This window comes from Rhineura floridana, chromosome 3 (assembly GCF_030035675.1).
Source record: "Rhineura floridana isolate rRhiFlo1 chromosome 3, rRhiFlo1.hap2, whole genome shotgun sequence".
NCBI classification, from domain to species: Eukaryota; Metazoa; Chordata; class Lepidosauria; order Squamata; family Rhineuridae; genus Rhineura; species Rhineura floridana.
The window spans coordinates 231,033,167-231,048,859 of NC_084482.1; the positions used below are offsets into that span (position 1 = coordinate 231,033,167).

The following is a 15,693-nucleotide window of genomic DNA, read 5'->3' on the forward strand; positions in this document are numbered from 1 at the left end:
TTTTACCCTGCATTTAGATCACTGAGACGTAAGCGTAAAACAAGAGAAGATACTTTATTTATAGAAATACATAGTAGATAGAAAGGCAAACCTAGTTCTAACTAACTAGCTAAGTTGGAGGAGCAACGCCCAGACTTGGGAGTCGCCCTCATGGGTGAGGAGAGCGAGCAGAGACAAAGGGGTCTCCTCTCTCGGACAGTCTGAGAGGAAGACAAAGGAAGGAGGGGCAGAGAAGCTTCCCTTAAGTCGAGTATCAGTCTAGAGATGGAAGGAAGGCAGTCAGAGCATCACAGGTAAAGGTAATCCAGCCTCTCCATCTGGAGGACCCTAAGTCTATCTCCCTCCTGGAACACAAACAAAAGAACAGAACAGGCGTTGCTCTTGCCCCACAACAAGAGCGTTGGGCTGATGAGGAATGCCCACCTGCACATGCACTCACGCCCCATTGGCACCCCAGCACTCTGCATGTGCTCAGAGAGGCACTCTTCTCTCTGGCAAGCCTGCAGGAAGGTGGGGAAAAAGCCCCTTCCAGGCTCTGGCTCCAGAGCATGAAGCGGGAAGTCTGGCCTGGCTGCCCAGAGACCCAGGGCTGGAGTGGCAAATTCAGAAGTGCAGGCCTCCTTCTAAGAGTATAGATAATTCTGGCCAGGTTTGAATGCTGCTTTCTGCTTCTCTGCCGCTGTCGCCCTTGGACTGCCCTTTCTCACTGTCAGAGATAGTGCCTGAATTACTGGATTGGGCGTCTGCACGTTTCTCTTCTCTCATCAAACCACTTGATGATGTAGATGGGATGCTATCCTCAGGATTCAGGGCCTCTTCTGCAATGACAGAACTCTCACTCTCCACTAAGTGGCTCTTTGAAGTAGGAACCAATAGGAACTCCTTTCACTCTGATTGGCTCCAATCAGCAGGAGAGAACAAGGAAGAAAGTTAGAAGACTCTTCTCAGTGGCGAACACACTCCCCTTTGATGCTGATTGACTCGTAGGGAGCTGGAGACATAGGGACCCTGTGGGGACCTGGCTCCCAATAAAAGAAGGGGGCCTGCGCTGCCAATTCTCTCCCCACCCCCCAATATTAAACCCAAGGCTCCTGGCTGGTACTTCTTGTCTTCCTGCCCCGCCTTTGGATCCCAAGGGCACCATGCAGGCGCTTCTCAGGCAGCCACCCACTAAACTTGAAAGGAAGGAAGGAGGACTCTGCTCGGCCTCCCATCACTCCTGTTGTGCATCTACACAGGAGAAGGCGCAAGGCGGGGGGGAGGAGTGGGGGGGTGACTCATTGTGGGCCAGGCTCCAAACCTCTTTTTGGGCCTCTCAACAACAGAGGAGGGAAAGTGAAACAAGCAAAGGTCCCTTTCACACATTGCTCCCCCTCCTGCCAGCCAGCCCCGCCTTCCAGGAACAGCCCTATTTTCTGAGAAAAAACACACACACAGACACACTCACACAATTCCTGCCCAATCCGCTGGCAGAGGGAGGCCAGTGTCACCAGTTGCCGGCAGACTAAACCTGCGCAGAGCAACGCAAGAGGACTCAGGCAGCACCTGGACTCAGGAAACCTCATCAAAGGAAAGAGTGTGGGGCTGATGAGGAATGCCCACCTGCACAGGCATGCACATCCCACAGGCACCCCTGCACTCTGCATGTGCTCAGGGAGGCACTCTTCTCTCCAGCAAGCCTGCAGGGAGGTGGAAAAAGAAGCCCCTTCCAGGCTCTGGCTCCAGAGCATGAAGCAGGAGGCCTGGCCTGGCTGCCCAGAGACCCCCGGGGGGAGTGGCAACTTCAGAAGTGCAGGCCTCCTTCTAAGAGTATAGATAATTCTGGCCAGGCTTGAATGCTGCTTTCTGCTTCTCTGCCGCTGTCGCCCTTGGACTGCCCTTTCTCACTGTCAGAGATGGTGCTTGAATTACTGAATTGGGTGTCTGCATGTTTCTCTCCTGCTACTACAAAACCGCTTGATGATGTCGATGGGATGCTATCCTCAGGATTCAGGGCCTCTTCTGCAACGACAGAACTCTCACTCTCCAGGAATTGGCTCTTTGAAGTAGGAACCAATAGGAACTCTTTTCATTCTGATTGGTTCCAATCAACAGGAAAGGATAAGGAAGCTGATTGGCTCATAGGGAGCTGGAGACATAGGGACCCTGCTGCGACCAGGCTCCAAATAAAGGAAAGGGGCCTACACTGCCAATTCCCTCCCTGCCCCCAATATCAGGATTAATCCCAAGACTGGTTACAATATTTAACCCTTGAGGGCTCCAACCAAATCCCCCTCCACTCTGCTGCTATCCTGGGGAGGGGGAGAGTTCCAAAATGGCCAAACCCCTGACTGCAGCTGAGGCATCCCATTTTTAATGCTCCCCCTGCCATGTGAAGAAGAAAAAACCCTCCCTGCAAGTAGAAAACTAGGCAAGCGCCGCTGTTTTGTCCGCAACTTCTCTCCCTGGCATGCTAGATTTCTACTTGCGGGGGTCTCAGCCCACTACCCCCGTCACTGTGGTGTGCGTGCAGATCCCGCCTGTGTTGGGAAGGAGGGGGGCTCTTTGGGGAGGGCACAAGCGGGGGGGGAGAGGCTTCTCCCTCCTTCCCTCCCTCTGTGACCCCCCCTTTCTGACTTTCTTCAGCCATGCAGGGAGAAGCTCAGCCCCCCCTCCACCGAGGGGCCCCCCACTCACCATCTCCAGCCCCCTGGCGCTACAAGCGGGGCGTCCCTTCCTGACCCCCCACGCCCTTCCTCCTGCCCCCTCGGACCCCGGAGGGGACGCTGCGGCGCAGAGGCGTTGCGATGGGAGCACTTTGGCTTCCCCACACGCAGAGCTCCTCGCTCAGCAGCTTTCAGGGAAGAGATAGGGGGAAGCTGGCCCCGATCCAGGCGGCTGCGGCCACCCCCGAGCAAGCGAAACCTCCTCGCAGAGAAGCCGCTTCAGCGTCCCTCAGGACAGACCCCCCCCCCGAAGCGACGCTGAGCAAGACCGGTGGTGGCTGGGTGGCAGGAGACCTGCTGGGCGTGCAGAAGGTCCCGGGCGCAGCCGCTTGTTGTTGCTGCCCTTTGGGTGGAAGGATGGGAGAGCAATTGAATCCATCCTCATCAGGGAGAGCTGCTGCCAGTCAGTGCAGGCGACACTGAGCCAGGTGGACTAATGGTCAGACTCAGTTTAAGGCAGCTGAGTGACTTTTCCTTTTTTTGCCACAGTTCCTTCTGCTTTCTGTCAACTCTGACCCTTCAAAGTGACAGCAGCTGGCCACCCCCACCCCCAGCTAGCCACCGCAAGAGGAGGCCGCTGGAGGACAGAGGCTGAGGGCCGGATCCAGCAGCCTGGCTCTTCCGGTGCTCCTGAGGCAGCTCAGCCTCCTTTGGGTGGGCCAAGGATGCTCTCAGCAGCAGAAGGGCAGAAGTGCCCCCATCGCCATCTGCTAAGAAAGGCTCCCCCTTGGGGATGTCAGGGCTGAAGGGGAGCAACAGTGAGGGGGGGAGCCCCACAACCCCTCCCTCCTGGATGAATAATACCTCTTGGCCCTTTTGCTCAAAGGGAGGAGAGTTCCACAGGTGCCTTTTATGCCCTTCCGTTATGTTGCCTCTGACTCACCTTTTCTCTAAACTAAAATTTTCCCCCCAAAGGTGCAACCTTTCCTCCTCATAGGGGAGTCGCTCCATCCCCTTGATCATTCTGGCTGCCCTTTCCTGGACCTTTTCCAGCTCCACGACATCCTTTCTGAGGTGAGGCAACCAGACCTGCAAACGGCAGTCCAAATGCGGCTGCACCCTAGAGTTATACGAGGGCATTCTGATATCGACAGTTTTATTTTCAATCCCTTTCCTAATGATCCCTGGCATGGGATTTGCCTTCCTCACAGCTGCCGTGCACTGGGTGGACATCTTCCCTGAGCGTCGTCAGTCACCGCCAGTTCAGACCCCATGAACATTTAGTGGAATTAAGGTTTCTTGCCCAGACATGCATTGCTTGTTTACACGGAATTGCAACTGCAGTTTTACCGCCCATTTGCTCAGGATGAATTCCCAATCTCTTTTTGTTTTAACGAACCTAACCAATTTCATGCCATCAGCAGACTTTGCCCCCTCTGTGCCCCCCACAAGTTAAAAAGCACAGGAGGTCCCAATGCGGATCCTTGGGGAACCCCATTCTCTACAGCCCTCCATTGGGAGAATTGCTCATTTTATTCCTACTCTCTGCTTCCTGCTGTTCTTGACTGACCCACAATAAGATCCTTCTTGTTGTCACCTGAGCAGGGCCTTGTGGGCACCCGCTTGGGTCTTGCTGGGGACTTTCCAGGAGTGGAGGCTTGATCCCTGCCAATCACAGGCTCCGAGGCAGCCTGGTCATCAGTTGCTGGTCAGGGAAGGCATCACTACTGCAAAACCCAAGCCTTGTGATCCTCTCTGGCCACCCCAGGCTGCTGCACACCAGAAGCGTTTCTCAAAGGCCCCGAACATCTGACTTTGGGTGGATCAGCCTATCTAATTATAAAAAAAAAATAAAGCTTTCACGCATCCAGGTCCACAAAGCCTTACACATTAGGAAGTTATAGATGTCTCTGCCAGCTTTCTAAAGGGGAGGGGGGGCTTTTGAGTCTTCCTGCTGGGAAGGGAATTACAGAGCAAGAGTGCCTCTATCTGTCTGAAACTCCTTGCTGCTTTGAAGCATGTCCCCTCTCCAACAAGCAGGGGCGGGGAGGAGGGATTCCACACTTACCTAAGGACACCGCAAGAGCTGGACCAGGCCAGTGGGGACCCATCTAGTCCAGCCATCAGTTTCCAGAGTGGCCAGCCAGATGCCCATTGGGGAAGCCTGCAAGGAGGACCCGAGTGCAAGAGCTGCTCTCCCCTCCTGAGGCTCCCAGCATTGGCATTCAGACACACACTGTGTCTAACTACGGTAGCAGAGCACAGCCATTGTGGCTTGTAGCCATTGGTAGCCTTATCCTCCTCCATGAACCTGCCTAATGCTCTTTTAAAGCCATCCAAGTTGGTGACCAGCACTGCCTCTCGTGGGAGCAAATTCCATAGTTTAACTATGCGCTGTATGAAGGTCTGTCTTTTGTCTGTCCTGAATCTTCCAGCATTCACCTTCATAGGATGTCCACCAGTTCTTGTGTCATGAGAGAGCAAGAAAAACCTTTCTCTGTCCACTTTCTCCACACCATGCATTATTTCATGCACGTCTATCATGTCTCCTCTGACCTGCCTTTTCCCTAAACTAAAAAGCCCCCAATCCTGCCACCTTTCCTCCTCACATCGCTCCATCCCCTTGATCATGCTGGTTGCCCTCTTCTGAACCTTTTCCAACTCCTCGATATATTTTCTGAAGTGAGGCAATGGGAACTATACACAATATATTCCAAGAATGGCCACACCATATATTTACATAATTATGATGGTAGCAGTTTTATTTTCAGTTCATTCTCTAATTTTTTTAAAAAAAATATTTAACAATGTATGTTTACTGATTGTAACAAAAACCTCTGTGCGGTTTACAACAATCCCAAATTTGGATTTGGCCTTTTTCACAGCTGCCCCACATTTGGTTAGGACCACTTTCTGGGCTCTTACTGAAATCCATTCATTGGCGATCGCTCATGTCTGTCTTCCAAGACAAGGTCTTTAGCGGTGGGTCCATAAGTGACTGTGGAGGCCAATCCTAGATCCACACAGCCTCCCAAAGTGAAGACATAGGTTTCCAGATGGAATCAACGGGATCCTTATTCAAGGGAAGGAGGCGCCCTCTAGTGTCCAGAAGAGTAATTATGATGGACCCACTCGCTGGATCATCACCTTGTAGTGGTGAGTGGACTTGTGTGTTCCAATGAACCCTGTGAGCGATGCCGTCAGGAGTCATGCACTCCCAGAAGGGTCACCCACGGCGGGAAGGTCAAGGGAGAGGAACCAGACAAAGAACGATCCAAGAAAGTCCTCAACGGCAGAACAGGCGGAGGGAATTCCAATTCCCATGCCATTGGATCAACGTCTTTTTCTGTCAAGATTGTGTGTTGATCGTGGTGTGCCGATCTCCCCATATAAAACAAATGCACACACAGGATTCATCCAACCATTGTCTTATCTTGGAAAACAATTTTACTCGGCCATGAGCAATCGCCAATGAATGAGGATGGAGGGGCTGCTCTGAGTGTCTCCTGGCCACATGGCAATTCAAAGCCACAGGCCTATGGAAGGAAGGTGCACGCCCATTTCTTATGAAGAGAGGCCATTCTGCTGCTGAAGCTCTGTGTTGCCCAGAAGCCTGCAAACTCATGTTGCAATAGAATATGCCCTAGTAAAACATTATCCCCTTGCCTCTTTATTTTATTTATTATTTATTATTTAATTTGTATCCCGCCCTTCCTTCCAGCAGGAGCCCAGGGCGGCAAACAAAGTGCTAAAAACACTTTAAAACATCATAAAAACAGACCTCAAAATACATTAAAACAAAACAGCGTTAAAAACATTTTAAAAAAAACAACTTTAGAAAAGGGTTAAAAACATTATTAAAAAACATATTGAGCAATTCTAACACAGACGCACACTTTAGTGCACCTTTCATTCTCAGGTGCCAAAATGGGACATTGGCAACGGCTGTTTATACTCTAAGGCTGCGCACACTGAACATTTTATTCTAGAAGCCATGGAGACCGAGTTTTTTCATCCACCAAGTTGACACACAACTTAGATCTCTTGCATATCTTTTGCCCTTGAGTAGTGCTTCTTGGCAAAATGGCGTCATTCCAAAAATAAAAGCTGACCCTGCAGTGTATCCATTTCAGAAGAGATGCGGGTGGCCCCAGCAATAAACTGTCCTTTTGCATATACCCCTGTGTGTGATGGGGGTACTGCAGGGCATGGGGTTTGCATGTTTGCATGTGGCTGTGTGATTGGTGGAGTGCGTGGTGGAGGAGCATGCTGATTGGCTGCTGGAGCGACAAGTCAAGGGGGCTTCGCAACTCTCCCCTGTGCTCAACTGCAGGGGGCTGCGGCGGTTCCCAAGCTGAAGCCACAGCTGTCTGTGTCCTGCTCAGCCGGCAGCAGCAGCAGTGCTGTCCTCGCCCAGGGGCTCCTAAACAGACTTAGGATCTGGCGTTCTTTACACCAGCTTAACTTCCGCCGGCTGCACGAGACTTACAAAATGTTAAGATCATAACGCAGAATATACAATCAGGAAGGAAAAGAGTAATACTTTAGAATACAAACCATGCAATTCTGTGGTTTTTTTGGGGGGGGGGTTGCTCAATGGGCTGTGTCCTACTCAGAGTAGACCCACTGAAATTAATGGGCATAACTAACATTGATTTCAGTGGGTCTACTCTGAGTAGGGCTTAGTTGGCTACAACCTCCCACACACACACACCTTGCGCTGTCCACTCCTGCTTTAGGGAGATCTGTGCACGAACTTGGGGGAAAGTTCTTTTTCAGGGGAGGTTTTTTTTAAAATGTCCTTTCAGAATATATTCCAGGTTGAGAAGAGCCGCCTAAACCTAAATTTCTCTCTCATGGAGCTGAAGAGAGAAAATGGCTACTTAGGCAAAGCCTCCGTTTCCCCCCTTCAAATTGGGGGGGTGCTTTTTACACCCCCCCTCCTTAATGTGCCCCTCGGCCCAGAGCATGGAGCAGACAAGAAAGGTGCAAATGAAGAGGGGAAAAGCAGAAATGTGAAAGCAGCGAACAGCAGCAGGGACCCCTGCAAGGCCCTGAGGGACGTCCAGGCTGACCAGCCCTTTCCCCGGGCTTCCCAGGTGCCCCCATCACACCTTCGGCCAGGAGGGGTTGCTTGAGGTAACATTTTTACTTCAGCCATGTGGAAGAAGTTAAAACATCAAAGTGTCACCTTGTGGCACCTTAACGCCTGGACCACTGATGCGGGCAGATGTTTTGGCAACTCCTCTGGGAGTGTGGTCAAAGGACGTCTCAATGAATACTGGAGAACTGGACGAATGAAGAGACATGTTTCTCTCATGCTGGGCATGTAGTGGGCTCTCCATCACTGGAGGCCTTCAAGAGGCAGCTGGACAGCCATCTGCCGGGAATGCTTTGATTTGGATTCCTGCATCGAGCAGGGGGTTGGACTGGATGGCCTTATAGGCCCCTTCCAACTCTACTATTCTATGACTCTATGATCAAAAATCCACACACACACACTTGTCGATAGCAACTGTTGACTGTTGCTGGCTGCAAATGGCCAAGGACCCTTGTATTCCTCTGCAGCAGCGTAGAGGCAAGCTCAGAAGTGCAGGGTCCCTCCATGGTAGCCACAGCCACACCCCTCCCCCTTTTCTGCTGCGGAGTTGAGAATGAGACCCTTGTTCATGCCTTCTCCCACAACAACAGAAATCCCCTGGAGCCTATAAGCATGAAAGAGGAGAGTGTTAGCTACTGAGAAGAGTCTTCATGTTAGCTGACTCCCCTCCTTCACTCTGATTGGCTCCAACCAGCAGGAAAGGTCAGGGAAGCATGTTAGAAGATTCTTCTCAGTGGCTAAGAAGCTTCCGTTTCATGCTGATTGGCTCACAGGATGCTTGAGACATTGGGACCCTGTTCTCAAAAAAGTAAATGCTCTAAGACACACACCCCGAGACCCTGGATGACTAAACCCCTGTTCCTCTGCCCTCCTCACTCTCTCTTCTCTCCCTCCAAACTGCCATTTTCTAACTGCCTTTTTAGGGGGCTCCTGGCTGACTTGAAAGGCCATCCTCCAAGAGGTAGACCCTATCAATCACAAGCAGCTCCAGTCCCAGGAATCTCTTGCTGGTGTCCAACCTGCCCCCCACCTCAAAAAAACAGCCTCCCACAGGAAACTGGATCTTGGTCTACACTGCAGGGTTGCTAGCCACAGGTCATTCTCTCTCAGCATCAGCTGCACTGCTCCCATCAGTAACATGCGGCAATAAGAACACTGGACTGCATTGCAGGTGCGTTGTAAGCCATTATATCACCTCTCCCTACCCATCTGCAACATGTGGCTATAAGGGCACTGGAATACATTGCAGGGTCGTCTTAAGCCATTCTCTCTCAGCATCAGCCTCTTAACTATATTGTTTTGTTCTTGTTATGTGCCTCCCAGTCGATTATGACTTATGGCGACCCTATGAATCAGTGACCTTCATCTGTCATGAACCAGCCTGTTCAGATCTTGTAAGTTCAGGTCTGTGGCTTATGGCATCGATCCACCTCTTGTTTGGCCTTCCTCTCTTTCCCAGGGGTTTCAGGCTTCCTTCCCCTCCCCTGCCTAGAAGCAAAACTTTTGACACCTCGGCCCACTTGGTCACCGACGGCACCGTCTCTCCAGACCAACTCCATTCCGATGCTGACTCTTCGGTCAAAGCAAGGTCTGGCTGAGCCGCAGTCTCTAACACGGGTGTAGCCCCATTTCCTGCCCATTGCGGAGGGGCTGGTCCTCGCCCTCTCGCCCTCCAGGCTGAAGCAGCTTTTCCACGCGGGCCTCAGGATGGCTGTGCGGAGCCCCTGATGCAACGCTTACAGGACCAGACTCCCCCGAAGGCACAAGTTTAGTTTTTCTTATGGACTCTTTGATAACAGAGTTGACGCCTTCTGGGTTCTCCAGCCTTCCAAGACTTCTCTCCAATATGCTGCTCTCACGAATAAACGCGTCAAGCTTCTTCATCAGACAACACAGTTCCAAGTCCGGATTTTAAACTCGCCTTTGCACACATCCGCACAGGGATCCGCCGCCTTCATCAGCTGCTCGCATGCAGAGTTGATTGCATTTATCTTTATTTATTGTGTTTGTGTTTATATGCAGAGACAGGCGGACAGTCCTCCTCCTCCCAGGAGGCTCTTCTAGGGCTTTCCACGCGTGCGCTGCATGATCCACGCGCCGCCCGCCGCCATCTTGGAGCCGGGCGGAAGTGACGCGCCAGGACGGCGACGATGGCGCCGCCGCTGTAGCCGTTTTTCCCCCTGCGCTGCGACTCCGACTTCCTGTCCGGCGACTCGGAGGCGGCGCGGGCTCTTCTCTCCCGGTTCCTCCCTCCCTCCCTCCCTCCCCACCCCAGCCGTGCCTTGGGGGCGGGGCAGACTAACCAAGGCGGAAGCGGCGGGGGCCTGTTTCTGGGGTCAGAGGTCGGCACCGCGAGGAGGAGGAGGGGGCTGAAGCGAAAAGTCAGTGGGGGGGCAGCCAGGAATATGTGGGGCGGGGCTGTCTTGTGTGGCCTCCCCCCCTGGTTGGGGGGCGAGGGGAGACCCGGGTTCTAATCCTGCATACGCCAGACTTGGCCACGTGAAGCTTCTGCGGTGTGACCTTGTCTGTTAGCTTAGCCTACCTCACAGGGTTGTTGCGAGGATAAAATGGGGAGGGGGAAGAACAATGTACACCACCTTAAGATCTCTGGAGGAAAAGTGGGATATAACTGTTAACAACAATAATAATGTCTCTGGAAGGGAAAATTTAAGGACAGGTTTTTTGGGGGGGGAGGGAGGGGTTTTTCTACCTGTGGCTGTTTAAAAGGTCCTCGGCTCAATCCTCATCCGCAGTGATGCGGAATTGCCCCTCCTTGGAACCCTGCAGAGCCGCCCCTTCTAGTCAGTGTAGGTAACTCGGTATTAAGTCAGCCACGTTCATCGGTGGGGTGGCTCCATGTCAGTGGGGCAGTGGGATCCACCCCAGGTTTTAGCCTGAACTTTCAAGGAGCTAAAATCTGTTCCCAAAATACGACCTGCGCCTTCGTCACTTCCTTGTAAGTGCAGGCTGAAACCTGGAGTGGATTCCGCTGCCCCAGTGACATGGAGCCACCAATGCTTTTCCTAACTCTGTATGAGGTGTAATTAATTTATGGAATTCACCGCCAGAAGTGGTGGCACTTGGGTGACTTTGTGAAAAGGATGGTCAGACAAATTCATGGAGGGGAAGGGAAGGATGATAGCTTTATAGAACATCCACACTCAAGGGCAGTCTACCTCCTCAGTACCCACAGTTGTGGGGTGCGGGAACAGTAGGATAGGGCTGCATCAGTGATTCTTATTTATTATTTATCTGTTACTTGATTTATATCCCACCCTTCCTCCCAGCAGGAGCCCAGGGCGGCAATTTTCAAAGTCTGCGGGGGTTGGGGTATGTGTGTGTATGTATGTATGTATTTATTTAGTTATTTATTATTTGATTTATCATTTGATTTACATCCCACCCAGGGTGTATGTGTCAAGGGGCCCTTGTGTGATCCTTCGCAGGGGTTTGTCAATGCAAAGGGCAGTTCACAGCAGAGAAACCTTCTCCAACCGTACAGATGTGGGGGGAGAGAAAAGCATATGGAATTCTTAGTTCACAAAGGGGGGGCAACAGTGAGGAGCTCCAGACCTGGCCATCCCCCCACATGAACCGAATGTGCCCCATAACGTGTGCTGTATTTGCAAGATCCTGTGTCAAGCGGGGGGTTGAATTAGAATCACATTGCCTCCAAAGCCCCTCCCGAATCATATGCACCATGTGGGGGTCCTTTGCATGCCAAGGTATGAACCCCCCCCTCCCCGAGCCCTGTATTAGAGCTGGTGGCCACTCTCTGGAGGCTTAGGCAGAGGCTGCCTTTAGGAGGAGAGACCGGGGTGTGTGTCTTGGCTCTAGGGCCTTCTGCATGTGCAAAGTGTGAGTTATGCCCACTTCTTGTTTCTCTGCAGAGAACCCCCAGCCCGCCCCAAGTGGAGTGCGAGAGGGAGGTGATGGCTGAGGCTCTGCAGAAGAAGCTTCAGGGGGAGCTGGAGCGATACCAGCAGTTGCAGAAAGGTAACGACGCAAAGGGCCCTCAGAGCCCCTCCCCTTAGACTGGCGCCTCTCCGTCCCAGGCTTGCTGCGTTCGTCTTCCCCCCATTCCACCCTTTAAATGGGGAGTCTGCTCAGGAAGGAAGACAGCAAAGGGGCCGGCCTGATTATTATTATTGTTATTATTTATTGCATTCATATACCGCTTCATAGCTGAGGCTCTCTGGGCAGTTTACAACAAACAAAAACATTAAAAACAAGTATACAAATTTAAACCATACCAAATTATGCACAGTTATAAGATGGGGGAGACTTAACTCAGCAATATGACATGTGAGAAGGATCTTGGAATTGTCGTTGATCACAAGCTGAATATGAGCCAACAGCGTGATGTGGCTGCAAAAAAGGCAAATGCTATATTAGGTTGTATTAACAGAAGTATAGTTTCCAAATTGCATGAAGTATTAGTTCCCCTCTATTCAGCACTGGTTAGGCCTCATCTTGAATACTGCACCCAGTTCTGGTCTCCGCACTTCAAGAAGGATGCAGACAAACTGGAACAGGTTCAGAGGAGGGCAACAAGGATGATCAGGGGACTGGAAACAAAGCCCTATGAGGAGAGACTGAAAGAACTGGGCATGTTTAGCCTGGAGAAGAGAAGACTGGGGGGAGATATGATAGCAGTCTACAAGTACATGAAAGGTTGTCACACAGAGAAGGGCAGGGATCTCTTCTCGATCATCCCAGAGTGCAGAACACGGAATAATGGGCACAAGTTGCAGGAAACCCGATTTCGACTGGACATCAGGAAAAACTTCCTAACTGTTAGAGTGGTACGACAATGGAACCAATTACCTAGAGAGGTAGTGGGCTCTCCGACACTGGAGGCCTTCAAGAGGCAGCTGGACAGCCATCTGTCGGGAATATTTTGATTTGGATTCCTGCATTGAGCAGGGGGTTGGATTGGATGGCCTTATAGGCCCCTTCCAACTCTACTATTCTATGATTCTAAATTAAAACCCATAAGTTAAAACACATGCTATTCAAAGGCTGTTAAAAAATGCCTGGGAGAGGAGGAATGTGTTGACCTGGCACCGAAAAGATAACAGTGTTGGCGCCAGGCACACCTCGTCAAACAGATCATTCCATAATTTGTGGGCCACCACTGAGAAGGCCCTCTCCTTTGTTGCCAGCCTCCCCGCTTCCTTTGGAGTAGACGGGGAGGGAGTCCCACAGCGTAGGAGGTGCCACGCTGAAAGATCAGCTCCTTCCAAATATGGAACAAGCCTCATGTGGCATCTGTAACAGCGGGGGCTAAAATAGCTCCCTCCCCAAATCTGCTTTCTCTTCATGATGGTGGGTTTTTACGCTGCTGCTGTTGATTATTTTATTTCATGTTCCGCTGGACTGCTGCTGTGTTTCAGTTCTGATATTTTTAACTGCTGTGATCAGCCAGGGTGGGTTTTCACTGAGGAAAACTCTCTTCTGTACCTGCTTCTAGATATCAATAAATGCATGGCAGCCCGGCAAAAACTAGAGGCTCAGCTGACAGAGAACAACGTGGTGAAGGAGGTGAGTGCCTGGCTCTGCCCTCATCGCCTCCCTTGCCTCCCATGCACAGCCGCCCTTTAAAGAGCTCTCTCCCTCCCCGCCTGTCCCCTCTAGGAACTGGACTTCCTGGACTCGTCCAACTCAGTCTACAAGCTGATCGGGCCCGTCCTGGTGAAGCAGGACACGGAGGAGGCCAAAGCGACCGTCGGGAAAAGGCTGGACTACATCACGGGGGAGATGTGAGTCCGTCAGCCTGGTGGGGGTGGGGGGAATAAGTCAAAATCCTGGAAGTGACACTTGGTATTAGCAATGATTAGCTTCAATAGAACCTGCAGGTCCAGGAACAGTCTACCTTGGAGTAACATTCTGCAGGGAGAGAGGAGGAAGAAGGCAGCACACTAGCTCAGCAACACGGGAAGCTGACTTATACCACGCTAGACAATTGGTCTATCTAGCTTAGTATTATCAACACTGACTCCCATTCATTTGTGCCTCCCTGGATGCATCTTGGCTCCGTCGCATGTGAGGGGTGTCCTAGTTCAGTAGTAAAGAGTCATGCGCTCTGCAGGAGAAGGCTGAATCTCCATCATTTCCTCCAGTTGGGCAATGGGGGCTGCCTCAGGCACTGGAGAGGTGCTGCTGCTGCCAGTCAGAGGAGACATTCCTGGCCTGGTGTGACCGATGGCGGCTTCCCATGTCTGGCATTGCTCAGGGTCAGAGCACGCACCTGAATCCCCCAGCAGCTGCAGCTAAAAGGAACAGGGGGTGTGGGGGTGTGAGCCCCACCACCCGAGAGCCCTGGAGGGCTGCTGCCTGCCAGTGTAGAAAATACTGGGCCAGCTGGGCCCTTGGTCTGAGAGAGGAGGAGGAGGAGGCAGCTTACTGTGGGAAACGGCTTGGATCCCCAGCAGATGCTTCCTTACGCAAGGGAGACCCCTTTGGGGTGGGTGGCCAAAGATCGTGCCATTGTCAGGACACCCCCCTCCACCCCCGTGGCCTGAGGGGTGGCCTCCTGTCCCTGGCTCCATGCTGCGTCTTTCAAAGGCCCCACAAGGTCAGGGGTGAACAGAAGCCCCCCGTTGCCCCTCTCCAGCTCACAGCTGCTTGGGTGGGGGTGGGGGTGGACTCTCTCTCTTTCTCTCTCAGATTTACAGCTCAAGTTGCCCCCCCCCTTGGCAGGTACAGGAACCTGCCCCCTCCAGCTTGGAGCCAGGGAGGGGAGGCAGAAGTTGGGGGTTGGCCCTGTGTGGGCACCCAGCAAGCCACAGGCTTCCCCACCCATGTTTGGGGCTGGGCAAGGATCATCCCTCTCCTCAGTCACTGAATCCTTGGGAGGAAGCGTCAGGCGGTCCTTGCTCTCCAGAGCCTGGCTGATCTCTTGCTGTAGTGGGAGGAGCGACTGGGATTATCAAACCCGGCTCCTTGGTTCTTAGCCATGGTAGTTAAATAGAGCTCCCCAGTCCAGAGGCAGTCTACCTCTGAATCCCGCTTGCTAAGGGATAAAGCACAGGGGAGGGATGTTGCCTTGATGCCCTTTGCAGAGGCGTCTGGTTGGTCACTGCAGGGAATGTACTTGTTGGGCTAGGCTGGGGTGGGTAGTGTGGCACCCCCCAAATGCTGTACCACTGAGCTATGGCCTGTCTCCAAACGGGGCCTTCTTCATACCTTCCCCCTGGGTGTTGCCGTGTTTTGTCTTTCGCTCCCAGGCTGGATAGCAGCTGAATGGAAGAGCCAATTCTCTGTAGGATTAGGGAGGAGACAAAGGGACCTGTGCTCTTGCCCCATGGAAGTGTTCAGGGCTTGGGGTTTCCTGGTGCTCTCTGGCTGTGGGCAAAGGCCCAGCCCCTGACTCCCCCCCTGCGTGGTGTCATTGCAGCAAGCGGTACGAGGCACAGATGCAGGAGTATGACAAGAAGGCGGAGCAGCAGCGGGAGACGCTGGCGCGGCTGCAGCAGGACTTCCAGAAGGCGCAGGCCAAGGTGGCCGTCAAGGCATAAAGGGGGGGGGGGAGCTGGCCAGCTGTGTTCAATGCTATTTAGGCCTCAGCCCTATTGAACTGGGCTAAAATAAAAGATTTGGGGGCAAGCCTGAGTCTCTCTTTGGGGTTTTTAGCACTCCCTTGGCAACGCTTGCCTCCCACTTAGCCACGTTGGGGGTTGGGGAAGGAGGAGAGCTGGCCAGACCCCAAAACCCCTTGCCAGGAGGCCCTTCAACCCAGGCACAATAGCCTGGAGCTGGCAGGGTGCCCTGGCCCCACATGCCTGGCTCCCTCCTCTCTGGTGTTGCTTTGTAGATCTCTAGGGCCACGCTGCAGTTGCTTGAACTCGAGGGCACTTCCACGTGCTTCTCTTTGGCTGCCAACCTTCCCTGTGTTGCTCTACGGAAAGTTCCTCTCCCCACCAGCGACAGGTGCCTGGGCCGTTT

At 52.6% G+C, this 15,693-nt stretch overlaps 1 protein-coding gene across 4 annotated transcripts; it reads left to right on the plus strand.

The window, feature by feature from the left end:
- Nucleotides 1–9,886: 9,886 nt before the first annotated feature.
- PFDN6 (prefoldin subunit 6) lies at nt 9,887–15,364 on the plus strand. 4 transcript variants are annotated; one of them, XM_061621574.1, is made up of 6 exons: nt 9,887–10,088; nt 11,034–11,076; nt 11,637–11,742; nt 13,220–13,290; nt 13,384–13,508; nt 15,146–15,364. In XM_061621574.1, exons 3-6 carry the CDS (start codon nt 11,679–11,681, stop codon nt 15,264–15,266), a joined length of 381 nt encoding a protein of 126 aa, XP_061477558.1. In that variant the 5' UTR covers nt 9,887–10,088; nt 11,034–11,076; nt 11,637–11,678; the 3' UTR covers nt 15,267–15,364. The 4 variants fall into 4 exon arrangements, with proteins under 4 accessions (XP_061477558.1, XP_061477559.1, XP_061477561.1 ...); XM_061621575.1 differs by having other exon boundaries at nt 11,037–11,076; XM_061621577.1 differs by lacking the exon at nt 11,034–11,076 and having other exon boundaries at nt 9,933–10,127.
- The last annotated feature ends 329 nt before the right edge of the window (nt 15,365–15,693 follow it).